Here is a 20,119-nt window from a genome sequence, read left to right as displayed (position 1 = left end):
TAAAAAAAACTCTGACTGAAACAAGAGTGATTTATGGATCCCTATCCTTATACTGTCTCCCACAGACTCCGAGAAACACCATTTGACATTGCTCATCTAATTCCTGATAGAATATCCCTAGACTTTTCTGTACCTTGTGATAGTAAAATGAGATTAGCAATTTTATTCAAGTAGGAAAAAAATATTTTTCACAGGCAAGTATATATTCTCTTTCAATGACATTAAAAAGACTTAATTTGTTAGTCCATTAACAATTTTAACTTGAAAAAAATCTAACAGCCACTAATTAATCCCCTATACTATAACAACTAATAATATATAGTCTAGGCCTATTGAATCAAACTGAAAATTTAGCTTCCCAAAACGTTTCTACTTATTTAACAGCTAATTTGTAAAATATGAAGACTCTCCAATATATAAATCAATACCATTTAAAACTTTGATTGTAATTCTAATTTTAGAAAATATTTCCTATACAATTTTTTCTTACATTCCATTTCAGAGGAAAAATACATGTCGTCAAAGCCAAAGTAATTTAGCAAAGGCCCTTTTCTTTAATCACCAAAAGTGAGATTATTGAAAATATATCCTGTATAATAAAAGGATAATATGCAAATTGACCAGACAGGGGAAACCACCGGTCACTATGACGTGGCACTGACTACCAGGGGGCACTCAACCCAGGAGCTGTCCCTGGTGGTCAGTGCACTCCCAAAGGGAGAGTGCCACTCAGCCAGAAGCACTGAGCCAGGCTCATGGCTGGTGAGTGCAGTACTAAGGATGTCTGACTGATGGCTTAGGCCCTGAGAGTTCCCAGCTGGTAAGAGGGTGCAGGCAGGGCTGATGCCCCCCCCCCCCCGAGTGCATGAATTCTGTGCACTGGGACTCTAGTTAAATGACATAAAAACTGTCAACTTTATGGTTAACCATGTTAAACTTCTTAGCCTTAGCAAAGAGAAGCAATTGTTCTTCTCATAAAATTAGTCCATTTCTTTTCTTGGAAATATAAAAAAATCATTTAAGATACACCTTATCTTGGACCACAGGTTTCTACCCATAAAATGCCAACCATAAATCATAGAGTATGAGGTTTGCTAAATTCAAACATCCTTATTAAAGTGATCTTTATTTACTAACACCCATGTAGATAACAGTCATTATGTTAGTTTAAATAATGGACTAGTCTAGAAAATATAAACAGGATTATGTGGTCAATTTATTGAAGTTACTGAACTACAATGAAGCCATGTTCTGATCAAAGCAAAGTTATAAAAGATTTTTCTGTAACACATTTTCACTGCAGGCAACAATTAAAGGTATATTTTAGTCACTGGTTACCCTGCTGACCTCTCTTGGCAGAATATAAGGTTTGAGGTGTCCAGGTACAACAATTACATGGCATGGCTTTATTATAATAGATGGATTTGTTTGTGTCTTATAACCAAGAAAATCAAATCATCTTTCATTGTTTAAAAATGTCTCTACTTCCTGCCAAGGCCAGTTTGGCTCAATGGATAGAGCATCGGCCTGGCGACTGAAAGGTCCCGGGTTCGATTCCGGTCAAGGGCATGTACCTTGGTTGCGGGCACATCCCCGGTAGGGGGTGTACAAGAGGCAGCTAATCGATGACTCTCTCATCGATGTTTCTGACTATCTCTCTCCCTTCCTCTCTGTACAAAATCAATAAAATATATATATTTTTAAAATGTCTCTACTTCCTAATCTATGCTGATTATTCCAATCCTTCTGATCTCCTGATCAATGGTTTCAAAATTCACATTGTCATATTTAAGAAATACTAAGTATAGTGTAGGGATGTGCAGACACTGTTGGTGCCCTGACTATCACTTCATTACTTACCATTTCCAGACAGGACAGCCTCACTCCCCGCTCCCAGCAGCTTGAAGGCTTTCTCTGGCAGCCAAAACTTACTCTGCATGCACATGGCCAGACCAAGTTACTGGGGACTAGGGCTGAATGTCCTAGCCCTGGACTGGATATTCTAGCCTCCATCACCTTGGTTCAGGTAATTCTGAGGTATGTTGTATATGGCCGCCCAGAGTTCCTAGATAAAGATCTAACTCTCCAGTGGTTATTTGGTTGATATACTCTTTACTATTTTCTCTGTATTATTTGCCTCACTTCCCCACTCCCCTATCACATATAATAAACTACTCACACTTAAATTCTTATCTCTAGGTCTGGAAAGGGAACCAGACTAAGAGGAGGAGGTATAATGATGAATACAATAGGGATTTTATCTTCCAAGAATTCACAATCTGGAACAGGAGACCAATAAAAAAGACAAAATCAATACCAAAAATAAAAATATGCAATATCAGTCTCCTTACTCTAATTCTACCTTGTAGCCAACACTGATATTGTTCTACTACTACCTGGACAATAGACTGTAGCCAAAGGATAACAAAGAAGGTAGGAGTGTAAACTTGACTAAATCCTTGACAGCTATGGAATAAGAGAGAAGACTGAAATAACAAAATAATGATTTCACTTGACAATTCAAACTATAGCTCCTATAAAATGAATTTTATCCTTATATTAACCTTTTGACAATCCATGAGTCCCCACAGCAACTATATAGACAGCAAAACCAAATCAATATTCTAGCCATCATTCGCAATTGGTTTCTGATATGCAGGGAGTTGATAATTTGCAATGCAACATTAATTTTTAAAAAATCAGGTATTATTTCAGAGCATTTTTTAGAAAAGCAACAAGTATGGAGTGACTGAGGATACCTTAGACTGAGTGGCCAGGGAAAGCCTTTTGAGGATGAGCAGAGTAAGTATTCAGGGTGCAGGTGATAAGAGTTTTTCGGTATAGGAGTATGAGGTTTCAAGGAGAGTCCAAGACTGAGAATAGAAAATGAAGTAATATACATTGATATATAAGTTTTTATTTAATACAAAGCAACTAAGAGTAGAATTATGAATAAAGCAAGAATTGAACCCAAAGCAGAGTGTAGATTCATGCCAAAAGTTAAAAAAATATATATTTTATTAACTTCAGAGGAAGGGAGAGTGAGAAACATCAATGATGAATGATGGGCTGCCTTCTGCACACCCCCCACTGGGGACTGAGGCTGCAATCTGGGCATATGCACTGACTGGGAGTCGAACCCTGTCCTCCTGGTTCATAAATTGACACTCAACTACTGACCCATGCCGGCTTGGCTCATGGTGGAATACAGCAGGAGCTATTAAGATAGCTAGAAAACTTGAGTGCAATTCCCCAGCATCATATGTGTGGGGGTACTCTTAGTAGTAAAATTGTTGACTCTTCAGCCAAAAGGGTGGAAGATGTTTGCTTTCAACTTGTGTGAGACAGAAAGGATATGAGTATCTTTAAAAAAAATACAGGGTAGATCATGATATGCCATAAAAAGGCATTAATACACCACACAATCTTTCAAAGGAGAGCTGGCTTATTTTCACAGTCCTCTAAATTAAATATTTAGTGGGAACAGGATGAAAAGACATGGCATCCAATGGCAACAATTCCAGTCCAAGGCCTGATGAAAAATGTTGACCATTATTACATCTACAATTTGAATTTAAAACAATTTCAAATGGTATTATGGAAAATTACAAGGGGAAAAAACCTGGATTCAAATCTGTATCTGACACCTGTTAGCTATGCAACCTTGGATGCTTTCACTTTCTAATTTATTTTCTCTGAGATTCAGTTTTCTATTTGATGGAATATTTATAATAGACATGTCTTTCCTGTCTGCTTCACAGGGTCAAAGTTAAAGAAATCTATTAACTGTAAAATCCCATAATTTTCTTAAGCTAGACTAGTCTCACTTTCCACCATTGATGTGCTTCATCATCTTGATACCAAATACCAATTTTTAGGTATTTACTTCTTAACAGAGAAAACCCCCTAAACTGAAATTTGAAATTTCTTTAAGGACAAAATACTTACTTTAAGTAGAGATAACCCATTAAAGTCCCTGTTCAATTCCTACAAGGTTTCAAAATTGTACCTCATCAATTTAAGTCATATAAAGTGACCATTCGCCTGGGTACTTGTCTGAGACTCTCAAGGTATCAACCAATTAATTGAGTCTAAAGATGACCTTATAACCACTGACCAGAATATTGAGAAAATACCCATCAAAATATTTCTTTACATGCTACATTTTGTAACTATGTGGTTACAAAAACAAAGTATTTTTACACTTTCCAAATTTATTACTTTTATTCCATCTGATCATCTACTAGTTTTGTCAGGTAGGTAAGGCAGATTTATGCTTGTCTTAGGAGGAAAAAACTTACTTATGTTCAAAATCATTTCGAGGCATAACTTAAATTATATTTCCAGTGCCCAATTTCTTTTAGTGTTTACACTACATCATGTTAAATAAATTTTTCATTTTATTTTATTTTATTTAAAAAAATATATATTTTATTGATTTTGTACAGAGAGGAAGGGAGAGGGATAGAGAGTTAGAAACATCGATGAGAGTCATCGATCAGCTGCCTCTTGCACACCCCCACTGGGGATATGCCCGCAACCAAGGTACATGCCTTTGACCACAATCGAACCCGGGACCTTTCAGTCCCCAAGCCAACGCTCTATCCATTGAGCAAAACCAGTCTTGGCAAATTTTACATTTTAAATTATTCAACTGCACCAGTGATTCTACTTCTAAAGAGTAACACATTCATGTCTGAAAATACTCCTAATAAAAGTGTTAACAGTCCCATTCTAAGTCTTATCAGAATCATTTACCAACCAAATCAAATCTCCCACTCAGAAAAGTATATTAAACAATTTAAAATGATTAATATCTTAAAACACAGGTTTTGAAGAATCATCTTAAAAATGTGAATAAATGTCTAAGCTTTAAAAATACAGATGAGATTAAGTTTAAAAGTAACTTAGAAGAATACCTTATGACTAATGTTTAATTGATATGGTTTAACTACTGAATTGGGGATATAGATTCTAGCCTCATTTCATTTTAACCTCTCAGAGCCTCAATTAACATTAAAACAAAAAATCATAATAGAAAATTTTATTCTCACTATATAACCACGTCCTGGAAAATCATGAATACTATGAAAAAGTTAATTAGTAGAGGCCAAAAACAAGACTTCTAAACCACACCAAAATTAGATCAAAACATTTACTTTTTGTGTTACAAAAGCAAAAATAAAGCCAAGCAAGTATTGAAATAAACATTTTTTAATTTTATTTATCCTGGATTCTGTGCCCTAGAATTTAGTCAATAGTTCAACTTTAGGTTGCTTCAACACTTCTTCTGGATACTATGAGGTCTCCATCTTATAACCATGTTTCTCTAGTTCAGCTCTAAAATAAAACACAAAAATATAATTTCACTAGACATTCTTTATGATAGAATGAAGAAACAGGTGTATTTTTTAGAAATAATGCAATAAATTAAAAATGAACTAAATCTAGGCACCAATTAAAAATACTATCAAATTATTTTAGTCCCTAGAAATAAATCTATATAAGAAATTGGATATGAATCAACACAATGCTAATAAAATTTTAATTTCTCAGTATTTCATATTCCTTAATTTTCTGATAAACTACAAAAGAAATATAAAAATTATCTTCCAAATACCTTCCAAATACCATAAAATGTTAATAATAAATATTTAAATAAAATTTAAGAATCATCAACCATATAGTTAACACAAGACATTGATATCAATCTTTAGGGATTTCATAATCATCACAATAGGTATTACTGTTACTTACACATAAAAGATGAGCAGATTGCTTTCCATATTTACATACACTGAATGGCCAGATTATCATGATCTCTGAACACATAATAATCTGTACACTCAGTGTATATCCTATATAATAAAAGGCTAATATGCAAATTACCAGGAGTTCGACCAGCAGGCAGGCCGGCCAACGGCACATGTCTCCTTCCCCTGGCCAGGCTGGCCAGACCCCACCCATGCACAAATTCATGCACAGGGCCTCTAATGCCCCCCCCCCCCCCACTCTGCCAGCCTGGTTGCCCCTAACTGCCCCACCCCTGCCGGCTTGGTCACTCCCAACTGCACCCCCTGCCAGCCTGGTCACCCCCAACTGCCCCCCTCTGCCAACCTGGTCACCCCTAATTGCCTCCCTACCCCCTAACCCTCCTGGCCTGGTCGCCCCAATTCCCCCGATCAGCCTGGTAGCCACCAACTGCCCCCCTGTCAGCTTGGTCGCTCCTAATTGCCCCCCCCTGCCAGCCTGGTTGCCCCAAACTGCCCCGCTCCCCGCTGGCTTGGTCACCCCCAACTGGCCCCCTTGCCTGGTTATCCCATTCAACCTGCTGTTCAGTCATTCATCTGGCTGTTTTGGTCGTGATGGCCCCTGGCTTTTTATATTTTAGGGTAAGTTATAAACTATTAAATGAGACTTTACTTTCCTAATTTTTAATGTGAATGAAAAAAATCTCAAAAGTTATATTGGAATACACAGTTTAAAAAGACATTTTTTATAATTTTAAATAATTTATTCAACCTGAAGTTTCTGAAAATGTCAACTGCAAAAGTTGATCAGCCTTACATAGAGCATTTGCACAATAAAGTTTAGTTCTATAACAAATTTCGGCTAAACTACCATTCCAAATATCACTAGCAACTTACCTGCCATAATTCTGATTTTATAACAGTTGATCACAAAATTATTTGAGGGCCAATCCATGATAAAACATAATACAAATGTAAAGTATTATTAATGTGCCCTACATCATTACATCCAATAAGACAAAGACATTTGTCCTCAAGTGTAATTTAGCTTAGCTACTATCATACTATCCAGTGTAAAAACAATGAAAAAAGCATGGATTGGCTCAGTGGATAGAGCGTCAGCCTTCGTATTGAAGGATCCCGGGTTCAATTCCGGCCGGGGGCATGTACATTGGTTGCGGGCACGTCCCCAGTAGGGGGTGTGCAAGAGGCAGCTGTTCGATGTTCCTCTCTCATGGATGTTTCTGACTCTCTATCCCTCTCCCTTCCTCTCTGTAAAAAAATCAATAAAATATATTAAAAAAAAAAAAAAAAGCATGTGGCGGGAATGATGTATAATATTTATTATTCATTTCCTCAAACTCCTTCAATTTCTTAAAACTTTTAGTTACTTATAATATAAATACTAACCTAAAGTCCATGACTAATATTAAGGCCAGAGATTATTCATATGAATCATCTTTCTTCTGCTCAGGTGTGGAGGACAGTATGGCCTAGTGGTAAAATGCTAGAGCAAGGGTATAAAGATCAGCACAAGTTTCTGATTCTATCTCTTCCTTCGCTAAATTTAATTAAAATGCTTCTTTTGCCCTCCTACCCAGGAAGTTTAAAATTATGCCTATCCTTCATGTTTCCTATTTAAAAATAAATTATAATAATTTTAAAAGTTTATTAAATAATAGTTTTCTGATGCCTTATACACAATTAGTGTACATTATTTACTTTCTCTTATTTTAACAACAATGATAAAAACAAAGCAAAACACACATCTGACTTCCTGACATAAAGTAGTAACCAATAACATTTCTAAATTGTTTACAAATACAAAATAATGATATACTTCCCTATTAGCTAAATTCTTAAAGAACATGAAAATTTCTTTGCTAATATTTAGGATATATAAGAAATCAAAAGGAAAAGAAATCAAGGCCATTAATCACAAAACATAAAACAATATAAAGAGCCTGTTAAATGGAAAAATCCAGCAAAGAGAAGAAATGAGACACACATAGTGAATATATACTATTTGAAACAAACACACACAAAAAAATCATTCTTTTTACAACAGAAGAAAACTAATAGCCACCAGTAGGTTTGGGAACATCTCTTACTATCCAAAAAAACTACTGTTATATGCCAGTAGCTATAGTTGACACAGTACTAGTAAGTCAAGAACATAGTTTTTATGCAAAATGTGATGCAGGGTCAGAAAAATCTGATAATCCTACCTACTTCTGATATACAGAGAAACAAATATATCAGAAACAGCCAAAACAGGACTTTTAGTTACTTGGCGACTCTTTTAGTTACTTTTTCTTTCTACTTCTACTTGCTAACAGTAATTACACTAAAAGAGAAAGAAACATGGAGAGTTTATGCTAGGCCATAGCGAAGACAGATTTGGAGTTAACACTCAGGGAATATGACTGACTCTAAAATACAAACTGCCTCTCCAAAACAGATGGGATTAGGACCGAGTAACATCAGGAGATAGGAAAGCATGTTTTCTGCCATGGTTTACAATACCACACTAAGGCATCAATGCATTTTACAAAGACTAGGAAGAGTATCTTTGCTGGAGACTTAAAGCAGAAATATAAATATCATCTGAGCCTATGCTGTCCAATATAGTATTCACGCGTGGCAATTTAGTAAAATTAATTTATTAAATGTAGTTCATTAGCTGCGCTAGCTACATTTCATGTGCTCAATAATCACATTAATGGGTTACAGAAGACTTCCATCACTACAATATGTTCTATTTGACAGAGCTGATGACATATGAATAACCTTGTGGGGAACAATACTCATGACTCAAACAGGAAAATAAAGAGAAATATATTATTCACTAATGGAGATACCAAGGTTTATACACAATAAAATCCACAAACCTAAAGGCAGAAACACAACAGAGAACATAAGAGCACCGTGGAGGTATATTATGAAAACAACAAGCCACAAAGAACATATGGATAATACTCTATTTCCAACCAGTAAAAAGGCAAGATGTAGTAGTGACAAGAAATTTAATTAGGAAATACATTTACTAAAAGTTTCCAATAATTTCATAGCATGCAATAATGTCCTGATTTAATTTTTAAAAGAAAAGTGCCACTTTCTGACTAATAAAAGACACAAGAGACATGGGAGAAATCTGACTTAAAGATGTTCTCCAGGTCACTAATCATCACAGAAATGCAAATTAAAACCACAATGAGATATCACCTCATGCCTATCAAAATGGCTATCATCAATAAATCAACAAACAACAATTACTAGCCAGGATGTGGAGAAAAGGGAACACTCAGGCATGTGTTGGTGGGAATGTAGACTAGTGCAGCCACTGTGAAAAACAGAGTGGAGTTTCCTCACAAAATTAAAAATGGAACCTTTTGACCCAGTGATCCCACATCAGGGAATATATCCAAAGAAACCCAAAACTCTAATTCAAAAGAATAAATTCACCTCTATACTCCTTGCAGCATTATTTACAACAACCAAGATCTGGAAACAGCCAAAGTACCCATCAACAGATGAGAGGATAAAACAACTATGGGACATTTACACATTGGGATACTACGATTCTAATTTCTACCGAGTTATTCAATATTGGCAGAAAATTAACTTCAACAGAATTAAACCCACAAGGATAAAAAATTGCAAATATGCTTCTATTTAATCACTTTTGCCAAGAGCCTAGAAAGAACAAAAGTTCTAGGCACTTACACAAAGTACACATATTTAGAAACACAAAAAATTAAGGCACTATGTCTTACTTTTCAGAATCCAAAAACATATTTCAAAGATTAATTATCCTTTAAGAACTCAATTATCATAAGTAGATGACACATTCTATGCTTACAATTCATACTGTTATATAAAAATCTGGCTTAAAGTTTACCTTAACTGATTGGAGAAGTCATCCTCTACATTGTCATCATCCCAATTATCCTCCCAGACATGTGCATCTTCATCTTCATCTAAACCAGTCCAGTCTGAAAACAGAAACAGATGCTGTCTAAATAGCTCTCATATATTATTTCCATAAATACAAGAACTTCGGAAACTTTGCCCCCAAAACTCTAACGATTCAAAACATCTAATAACATATATACTAAAATAAGAAATGGTAGTCTTCCTCTTTAAATCTCAACTTATGTTGTCACATGTTCTCTCAATTTTTGAATTTGCAGATAATCTAAAACAGAAGTTAATACACAAATTATATTTGCCATGAAGATTTATTTTAATTTCGGGAGGATATTTACTTTTCCTGATTTCTCCTTGGGATAACTTGTATAAAGTCTATTTCACAATCTTTCAAAACATAGCACTAACAATGCTAAGGTAAGCTGAGTAACAGAAAGGTATCAGCCTGAAATTCAAAACTGCTAAACATGAAAAAGGTAACTCAAACACAGATAATAAAAAGTAGACTAAATATTTTCTTAAATTTGATTGTAAATTATTTTAGAGAATGTATTTCTTAAGACATGCACACTGAAATATTTAAGAGTTAAGTGTTATTTTGTTGACAATTTACTTACAAATGGTTCTCAATATATATTTTATATATCATATATGCTAAACATGATAGAAATAAAGTAAACATTATACCTCTTTTTAAAAATGAGGTATAATTAACATATAATGTTATATTAGTTTTAGATGTACAACACAATGATTTGATATTTATGTATACTGCAAAACGATCACAAGACTAGTTAAAATCATCACTATACAGTTACTTTTTTTCTTGTAATGAAGACTTAAGATCTGCTCTCTTAGCACCTTTCAAATATGCAGTACAGCTTATTGACTAGAGTCATCATTGCTATATATGATATTCTCATGACTTATTTTATAACTGGAAGTCTATACTTTCTGACACTTTCACTCAATTCACCACCACTATGCCCCACTCGCCCCCTATTTTAAACTTTTTTTCAGGGTTGAAAGTTTTAAAATTAAAATGTCAGAAAAATAGTTTTTTAAAAATCGGTTTGGAAATTACCTCCAGAAGCCTTCCATGTTTCCTTCTCCTTCTCCTTACCTTTAGAGATTAGATCCCTTCTTTTGTGTATATCTCTATCACAGCACTTACATACTAAACAATCATATTATGAGTCTGAGCTCAACAACTGTATTTTATTTTTGATCTTAAACTCAAACAGTACCTAGCATATGTACAACAAATAGTTGTGACACACACAGAACTCTGTATCAGATCTTGTAAATTTTTGTTTGAACCCCTTCCCTTCAAAATCAGTAATTATGAATTACATTCTCTCTTAAATAGGTCCTAGCCATTAGCTTCATCTTAGTAGATACCTATCAGAAACATGGCTAAGAATATTTAAACCTAAAAAGAAAAATAATTAAATAACAAAACATATGAGGAGTTAGGCTTTTCTTATAATGCTTATATTTAGATTCAAACTATTCAGAAATTACACATACTGTAAATATTTTGTTACATTATGTATCAGTAAAAATTTTTAAATGTGATATGTCTTTGTTATGAATTAAGAAGTACCTCCAATTTACCTGGTCCCCCAAAGCAGTATCATGAGAGGCATCTTAGCTACTCTTTCTCCTTCAACTATCATAGTCATCATCCTTTCCAACTCTCAACTATCTCCAGAGTTTAGTCTCCCCCTCCCTATTCTTACTGCCACTATGTTAATTGAAGGGTAATTTTTCCCTTCATGGACTATTACCATGGCCCTCTTTCTATTCCCTCCTCTCCAATCTTATACAATATATACCTACCCACCACAGATGCCTGAAACAACCTCCACCATTCCTGTGGATAGTGTTCAACACCTTCCGGTAGGAATGGCATTTTATTAAATTTGTAATTCTAATGCCTACATTTGGGTGTTGGGCACATAGTAGAAATTTAATAAAATGCTATAGTTCCATTTAGAAACTATTCTTAAGTTCCCTTCGTGAGTTGTCAAAATGAAGAAAACAGAAGTTAGTGATGGCTTCAGTAAAGCCAGAAGTACATAATTCAAGATAGAAGATATCAACAATATTATGTATTATAAATGAATTATGTAAAATTCTCAATTATACTTAAGACTGCTTCTGAGAAATATGATCATTCAATGATGAAATGGTAATGTGTCAAAAGATTCAAGCTAGAAATATAAAATAATAAGAATATTTTTTTTCCTACCGGGACCGGTTTGGCTCAATGGATAGAGCGTCGGCTTGGGGACTGAAGGGTCCCGGGTTCGATTCCGGTCAAGGGCATGTACCTTGGTTGCGGGCATATCCCCAGTAGGGGGTGTGCAAGAGGCAGCTGATCGATGACTCTCTCTCATCGATGTTTCTAACTCTCTATCTCTCTCCCTTCCTCTCTGTACAAAATCAATAAAATATATTTAGAAAAAAAAAAAAAAAAAAAGAATATTTTTTTTCCATATATCTCTGCTACCCTTTCTAAAACAATAAAGACACAGGTCCTGCAGGAATTTTTAATCTAATTATGACTTGATTCAAAACATTGATTTCAACATTGTTATTAGTTGACAAATTCACATGTCTTCAAGTTAGCTTTATTTCTTTTAACTTTGAGAGACTAAAAAAACAAAAAACAAAACAAAAAAAAAACTTAAGTTGTACCCAACTGCTTCAGAGTGGCAGAAACATATGTATTTCATAACTTTTTTGTAGAAGCCCCAATCCTTAATTCTAAAAAGGTTAAAAAAAGTAAAAATTCTTAACATAATACAGAGATACTACTTTGAACAGTTGTGTTTTTTTTCTTTAATTTCAAGAGAAGCATAATTTTTAATTTATTTAGCTGAATTCTGATGGTCATTTAATGCATAAGGATAAAGTATCTCTTTCCTCCTTTAACAACCATCTAATGCTACTTTAATGGCAAGAAAGGAAAAGAAAGAAGATAGAAATAAAGTCCTCCCAAAAAAGAAAATGCCTTATGAAAGAGGGGGAAAATTCTAGGTAGAGGACAAATGGATAAAAAAACAAAAACAAAAACAACAACAAAAAAACCTGACACTAGTTCTATTTTTTTTTGTATTATTATACAGTATTTCATAATTATGACACTCTTGAGTATACAAGGATACAAAAAATGGAAAAGCTAGTTTAATTCATTAATCATCACATAAGTTTGAATATACTTTTAACCTTAATGTCTTATCCTAGGAGTAAGATGCACAGAAGCCTCATGCCATGTTATCCTTCCAACCACCATAGATGAAGAATTCAGGACAATAATTAACTGTTTGAACTACCACTTAAGTATTTTAAATTATTTAACAAGAGTACCATTAAGAAACTTAGTGTTCACAGTGACAAACCAGAATCTATAATCTATTTAAGGTAGAAACTTTTAAGGTTTTCTTTATTAACTAGGAATGTTAAGTAAAAAGTTTAAGTGACAGGGTATAAGAACGCTAAATGTTATTTTCAACACTTACAAATTCTCCATATACATATATGTTAAAAAATATGTAAGTTATATGTAAACTCTACTAAGTGAACACGTAACATAAACAAGCTGTGACTATTGTAATCTCTAGGATTTGGCTGACATCTCTTGCAATATATCTCTGACTGAATTGTGTTTTAATTTTCAATTACAGCATAACACTGATAATCATGCAATTTTATTTAATCACTTCATTTTAAAGCCTTAAACCCAGAAATACCTTTTTTAAAAGGTCAAAACAATAAAATCAAACAAGGATACCAGGTTCATAGCTAATGCCTTCCTTCAACATGTGGATGAGTTATAAAGTATACATGTTGTCTTCAACATTAAATGCATTGCCAGGATTGTGATTAATCGTTTAAATAACGACATCTGTATTGACTTCAGTGTGCAGGACTCCAGATGTGTACTGGTAAAAAAAATTATCATATTTTAAAAAGTCAGAGTTAGAAATAACCAATAACATATGCCTAAAAACATAAGTTTCTAACAACTCTAAATTATTTAGGACTTTATCTCCAAATATGGCTTTGTTCACATTTGTCAGTGAGAATTATATCTGTGACTAGCTTTAAATTTCAAAAATCTAAGCTATCAAAGATCCCATATACTTTATCTAAGTATCACCTTGACATTAAAAAGGGAAAAGATTTTTCTCTCTCTGTTCTTAAGATTACTTATTCTCCCTACCCTCCAACATACAAAATACCTTAAAAGTATGAAGGATACCATTTTGGAGAAAAGTAAAGAGGAAATTCAATTTATACCAAATGGGGTTGCAAATGTTATAATCTATACCAGTTTTCAGGAGCATCAAATTATCATTCATTCTTTAATAGCAAAGCTACTCTGAATATAAACAAACTAATCTCCAAAAAAGATTCTTCAAGTAAAATAAAACTTTTTCCTTAAATGTAACTTTTGTAGGTTATTGTGATACAAAAATATTTATACCCTAGAGATCTAATGTCTATATTCAGTGGCTAAGTAAACAATAGCTAGCATAGCACCACTGCACTACTATATTTTCTCTAACTAGAACCAAAAATGTCGAAGAGGAACTTCAGAGCAGCAACCTAAAGCAAGTAATAAATGATGTTGGTACCAGACTACTGGTGACCTTTTAGTTATTTGTTGCCAGGAGTCTGAAAAGAAGCTCAAAATAACTTACATAAACATTTATAATTGTTCTTATATTTTAACAAAAGGAAATTCAAACAATTCTTTTCATAAATATTGTTTTTAAAATATGTATCTGGCAGAATGATTCCACTACAAAGTTATGTTGACTTCAGTTACCTTTGTTAATCAATGATTTTTAATTCCCTTTTTTTAAAACATTCTCCAAAGCCATTACTCTCACTCATCTTTCCCAAACCCTCATATCCTATACTCATCGTTTTCCTCATTCTAATCCTCCATACTACTGAAACAAGGGTATCCAATGTGAACTCCACCATCTGTCATACATTAGACATGCCAAGTGCAAAATCACAAACTTGATTTCTTCTTACTACCAACACTCCATTATCAAAATAGTTGCCAAAGCTCCCTTGTTGTTCTTCCATCACTCTCCTCACTTCTTTTCTAATAATAATCTATTTCAGGCCCTTACTCTTCACCTAAGCTATTAGCTTCCTTGACTCTATCTCTTTCCATCTTTTCAAATTGATTTTTCTGGGTTAATTTCCCCCAAACTGCTTATCTGAAGGAAAACACACACATATCAAACAAAAAAACCCATGTCCCACCTATCTAAGGATAAAGTCCAAACTGGTCATTTGGCTAAAGCCTTCCATGTCAGGCCCCAAACTATCTGCTTTGCAACCACTATTTCATAGCCACAATTTACACACTGATTTTTTCCACCTCCAAGCATCTACTTTGCCCTTCTTTTGGAAACCCCTTTCCTACATTTATGTATTTTGAAAACTGTTCAAATGCTGCTATCTCAGGAAGTACACATTTAGAAATATTTCCCCCTTTTTTTCAACTGCTGTTGCACTTTATCAATTGATTAATCACCCTCCCACTTCCCCAGCAGCAGCAATTGAAAGGAAACCAAAGAACCTCCTAACCAGAAGCATAACAGATAAAGACAGTCAAATGCAAAGCTACTATGGTTTAACTGAAGGTAGGGTAAGGTATGGAGAAAAGGATTTGGAGGCCCACATTCCAGATAAGCAACTGCAAAATACTGAAAGGCTCAAGCTTGGTATGAAAACTATTGATCCATCATCTCCACTGACATTTATATCATTAAGTCCAAAGACAAATATCTACCTAAGGAATCAAATTTGCTAAGTGCAGCCTCTAGTTAACTGTAACCTTGGTTTTTCCCTGAGCCGCAAATATAAAACCATAAGACTGCTGTGTATCTAAAGCACTTAATATTGAAAAATTGTCAGTTAGTAGCATTCTCTCACTGCACTACTCAGTGCCAGATTTACAGGAAGCACTCAACAAATATATTTTTATCCAATGATTTAGTAATTTATTATATGCTAATCATTGCCAGGGAACTTGAAAGGTGATAAGAGATAAAAGAAACAAGTCCCAGGACAAAGACAACACAATTTTTACCAAGCATTACACATATAACAAAACACAAAACTGGGGAGGTAATTTATTTGATGAATTTTTAGTAACTCAGAAGAAAAATATAACTTTTAAGACTTTCATTTCCCCCCAAATGGCTTCACAGTCCACATCTTTCAATGAGTCGTATAAATCAGGATTGCTTATTGCTTGTTCATTCCACAGAATCAGTGAAAGAGCTAATTAAATAATTTTTCTAAGCAGTTTTTACTGCATAATATATCCTGGTCACACCTCTCACTATCCCCTCTCAAACACCAATATCTTGATTTGGGAGATTTTCATTCTCCTGTATTTTTATATACCTCTGTCCATCTGTATACATCCTTAAACAATGTATGCTACTGTTCTATGTATTATAATATTTTATGTAAATAATCACACTATTTTAAAAAGTACTTTTGGAAAAAATTAACAATATTTTTAACTTTAAAATTTTAATACTAGAAAATAAATTAATTATCAAATAACCCATAAATTCAAACTTAATTGCGTATATACCTAAAATTACAAATAAAATATTTGTCAAAAATAGTTCAAATTCTAAATAAATTAAATATCAAACATCATCCAAAATCCAAAGCCCTAAACAGATTGGGGAGAGAAGAGAAAGGGCTCTAGCATTCACTAAACACCAACTTTATGCCAAACTTTATGCATGCATATTATTGTTATGGACTGAATGTCTGTGTCCCCCAAGCCCCAAGATTCCTATGTTGAAGCCCCAATCCCTAATTTGATAGTACTTGAAGATGAGGCCTTTTGAAGGTAATCAGGATCCTATGAAGTCATGAGTGGAGTCCTCATGATGAAACTATTAATGCCATTATAAAAAAAAATTTACCAGAAAGCTTGCTGTCTTCACCGTGAAAGGGCATAGTGAGAAGACAACAATCTGAAAGCCAGAAAGAGGAAATGAATCAGCTAAAATCTTGATCTTAGACTTTGCAGGTTCTAGAAAAGTGACAAAATACATTGCTGTTGTTTAAGCCACTCAGAATATGGAATTTTGTTACGGCAGCTTGAGCAGACTAACACAACCATGCAATCCTTATATGATTCTAATTATTACTCAAATATATATGCATGCAAACAGCTGACCGGATGACGAGCCAGTAGCTATGTCGTACACTGACCACCAGTGGGCAAATGCTTAATGCAGCAGCTGCTGAACTGTGGTCACTTGGCAGCAGCAGTTCTTGGGTAACGCACCTGGAATCAGAGAGGAGGGAGCCCAATTCTGGGGTGCATCACCTGAGAACCACCCTCTTGCAATCTGGGACCTCTTGGGGGATGTCAGAGAGCCGGTTTTGGCCCGATCTCTGCAGGCCTGGCAGAGGGACCCCACCAGTGCATGAATGGGCCTCTAGTTATAAAGAAACTGGCAATTAAGAAGGTACAGTTCAATGAAAAACATAATGGTCACTCTCATACAAAGAAATCAATCCAAATCAAAATGATGCACTATTTTTCATCCATCAGGTCTACAATGCCTAAAATGTTTAATATGGAATACTAGAGGCTTGATGCAGAAAATTTGTGCAAGGTTTCAGCCTTTGCAGCCAAAGCTTTGTCCAGAAGGATGTCAGGAAAGTCATTCAGCTCTCTGGTCTAATTAGCATATTATGCTTTTATTGTTATAAATAGGCAACCTAATGAGGAAAAAGGTGAACTGTAGATGGGACTGTTAATTACTATAATCATTCTCAAAGGCAATTTGAAAATATACATCAAATTTCAAAATGTACCTGGTCCTGATGAGGTGTCAGAGCCCAAGCAGAGCTTGGAGAGGTAGCATTCCTATGGAGGAGTAGCATTACATGTCTTAGGCACGTGTTTACACATTAATGTAAAACAAGTAGAAGAAATGTTAAATATAGTTCTCTGTGTGCATTTAAAAAATATAAACACACACAAAATTATATGCATATGTATATATAACTTCGGACAGATACTCAGTTTTGCTACTTATTGAAGTTTTTATTAGTAAATATTTGATTTCACCTAAGCCAATTTTGTATCCAGAAAAATCTTACTAACTCAAATTAACATGTAAGAAAAACTGAATTATAAACCAAAGAAACAGCCAGAAACCTGAACAAAACAAAGTAATTTCAAATGTTTTTGTCATTCTAAATGGAAAGTTTCCTGAATGAAAGTAGGTTCTACACATTCAAACCTGAAGACCACAAATATTTTGTAAGTTGAACAATAAATGGTGAATTACTTAATACTAATAAACGAGTCTATTGTGAAGGCCTTTTTCTTCACAAAAAAATATTCTTTGCTTTTCCTTTTACCTTTAATGAGATTTTTTTACTGTGTAACTACAAACATTTTAAACAAATTGCTGCTCACAACATAAACATAAAACAGAAACAAACCACATATTCTGCAAAAGCTGGTAAGATGAAAGTTGCTGAGAAAAATAATGTATATGTATCATCAGGTACATAATTATCTCGAGATCCTTTTTAAGCAGTCAATTTTCAGCTACTTATTTTAAATACAGATTCACTCATTCAACAAGCATTTATTGACCATCTAAAAAGTACTAGGCACTTTGATAAATATAGCTTGGTTGGGACTAACTTAATGGCAAGCTTTTCAAATCTTTTAAGCTTCGGGATTGTGGTGATAATTAGACTAATTTAAATAAAGTGCCTAATATTGCACCTTGTATATGATAAACAATGAATAAATGCTGTTTTGAAATATTAAATTTAAATAAGAAATGGATCCTGCTCTAAATAAGTCAGTTTTCTACTGCATAGTTAGTTCAAAGCTGGAGGACTATGAACCAACTTGAAAGTGAGGTAAAGAAAACATGTCTGACGATAAAGCTACTAACAAAACAGAAGGCAAACAATCTCCACAATGTATAATGAACCCCAGAATTGAAAAGAAACGTGCCTGGGCTAGTTTATGAATTTGTGTAGTCTGCACACTAATGTCTTCCTTCTTCCATTAAAAAAACAACTGAGAGTACTGTATATACACAAAGAACAAATGTCCCAGCTGTGTGGTTTTATGATTTAATAGAATCACGATGGATATAACTTAGGACAATTTTAGTGATGCAAAAAATTGCTTAATGTAACAAATGTGTACACCATTAACCACAATTCTTTCTAACACCTTCAGAAAGACTACCCAATAGTAACCTCCCTTTTCTTATGAGACAAATATCTATCCTAACTATAACAGCCAATAAAGTAAATAATTTTGGGGGGGGAAATCTAAGTAACCACAACGATCTAACAAACAAACAGAACCAAATCTAACCAAATCTACTAAATAAACAGCGAAGGAGTTTAAGAACTCTGGGGTCAAATGGGCCAGCTGCCCATCAATTCTTGCCAGTTATGTGACCCTGGGAAGTTTCTCAAACTGTTCCAAGCTTCAGTGTCTATCTGAAAAATTGTAAATATCAGTACCTTCTGGCTAGATTTGTGACAACGGATTCGTTCCTCTAGGGAACCATGAAACTAATCAAAATATAGAATTTTAGGGTCCTAAAAAAAAAAAAATCCTTACACTTAGATTAGTTCAAAGTTAAGTAATCAAAAATGAGTGAGGAACAAGAGTAACACAATAACACGTGTGGTAGCTTAAGTACCAACACCTGACCCCTCCCATCCCACTGAACATTCAATTACACTTCATCATCGGTAATGTCCTACATAAGTCAGCAGCACTGGCCTGAGCAGAAACGACCACTCTGGAAGGGGTGAAGGCAAAGGAGGGCGGCCGAACCAAAGGACATAAAGGGGAAAAGAGACGGAGTCAAGAACGAGGTAGCCGGCAGAAGAGGAAAAGGACCGACCATCCCCGACACCGGAGTCGGCGTCGGGGAGGGGGGGGGGGGGGTAGGTTCACCACGGCTCCTCCCAACGAGGAAGCAGAAGGCATTCAGCCTCCCCGGCGAGCCCGAAGCGCCCGAAGCCGGGTGCGCGGAGGGTCGCGCTCGCAGAGCCTCCAGCGCCGGCCGCCGGGTCCAAACTTCCCGCGGACGCCGCTGGGCCCGGCCCTCGCGGCCCCGCATTCTCCAACCCGAAGCCTGAGTCACCGTCCACGAGGCCGGGGCCCCGCCGCTCACCTTCCGCAGGGAACTCCTCGAACTCGTCGTCCTCCTCCAGGAGGCCCAAGTCTACCGGCTGCTTCTTCTCGGACATCGCGGCCCCTCCGCGCCCCCGACCCTCTCAGGCCAGCGGGAAAGTTGGACCCACACGCCCTCACCCCTGGCCGCCGCGGCCGCCTCCGAGCGCGCTCTACCATAGAAACGTGGGAGCAGAGCGGC

General features: G+C 35.3%; 1 protein-coding gene across 4 annotated transcripts; it reads right to left on the bottom strand.

The window, feature by feature from the left end:
* Positions 1–5,141: 5,141 nt before the first annotated feature.
* SEM1 (SEM1 26S proteasome subunit) lies at positions 5,142–20,112 on the bottom strand. Of its 4 annotated transcripts, none has more exons than XR_006740970.1 (4): positions 19,919–20,111; positions 9,652–9,745; positions 7,161–7,257; positions 5,142–5,340 (listed from the first exon to the last, which is right to left on the bottom strand). XR_006740970.1 is itself a non-coding variant. In XM_045578416.1 (4 exons), the coding sequence occupies exons 1-3, from the start codon at positions 19,992–19,994 to the stop codon at positions 7,221–7,223; spliced, it is 207 nt and encodes a 68-aa protein (XP_045434372.1). In that variant the 5' UTR covers positions 19,995–20,111; the 3' UTR covers positions 5,142–5,340; positions 7,187–7,220. The 4 variants fall into 4 exon arrangements, 3 of the variants coding, with proteins under 3 accessions (XP_045434372.1, XP_036285249.1, XP_045434371.1); XM_045578416.1 differs by having other exon boundaries at positions 7,187–7,257; XM_036429356.2 differs by lacking the exon at positions 7,161–7,257 and having other exon boundaries at positions 19,919–20,107.
* Positions 20,113–20,119: the final 7 nt, after the last annotated feature.

The sequence above is a fragment of the Pipistrellus kuhlii genome, unplaced genomic scaffold (genome assembly GCF_014108245.1).
Source record: "Pipistrellus kuhlii isolate mPipKuh1 unplaced genomic scaffold, mPipKuh1.p scaffold_m20_p_10, whole genome shotgun sequence".
Classification (NCBI taxonomy): Eukaryota; Metazoa; Chordata; class Mammalia; order Chiroptera; family Vespertilionidae; genus Pipistrellus; species Pipistrellus kuhlii.
This window is presented reverse-complemented; position numbering and strand designations above follow the sequence as displayed.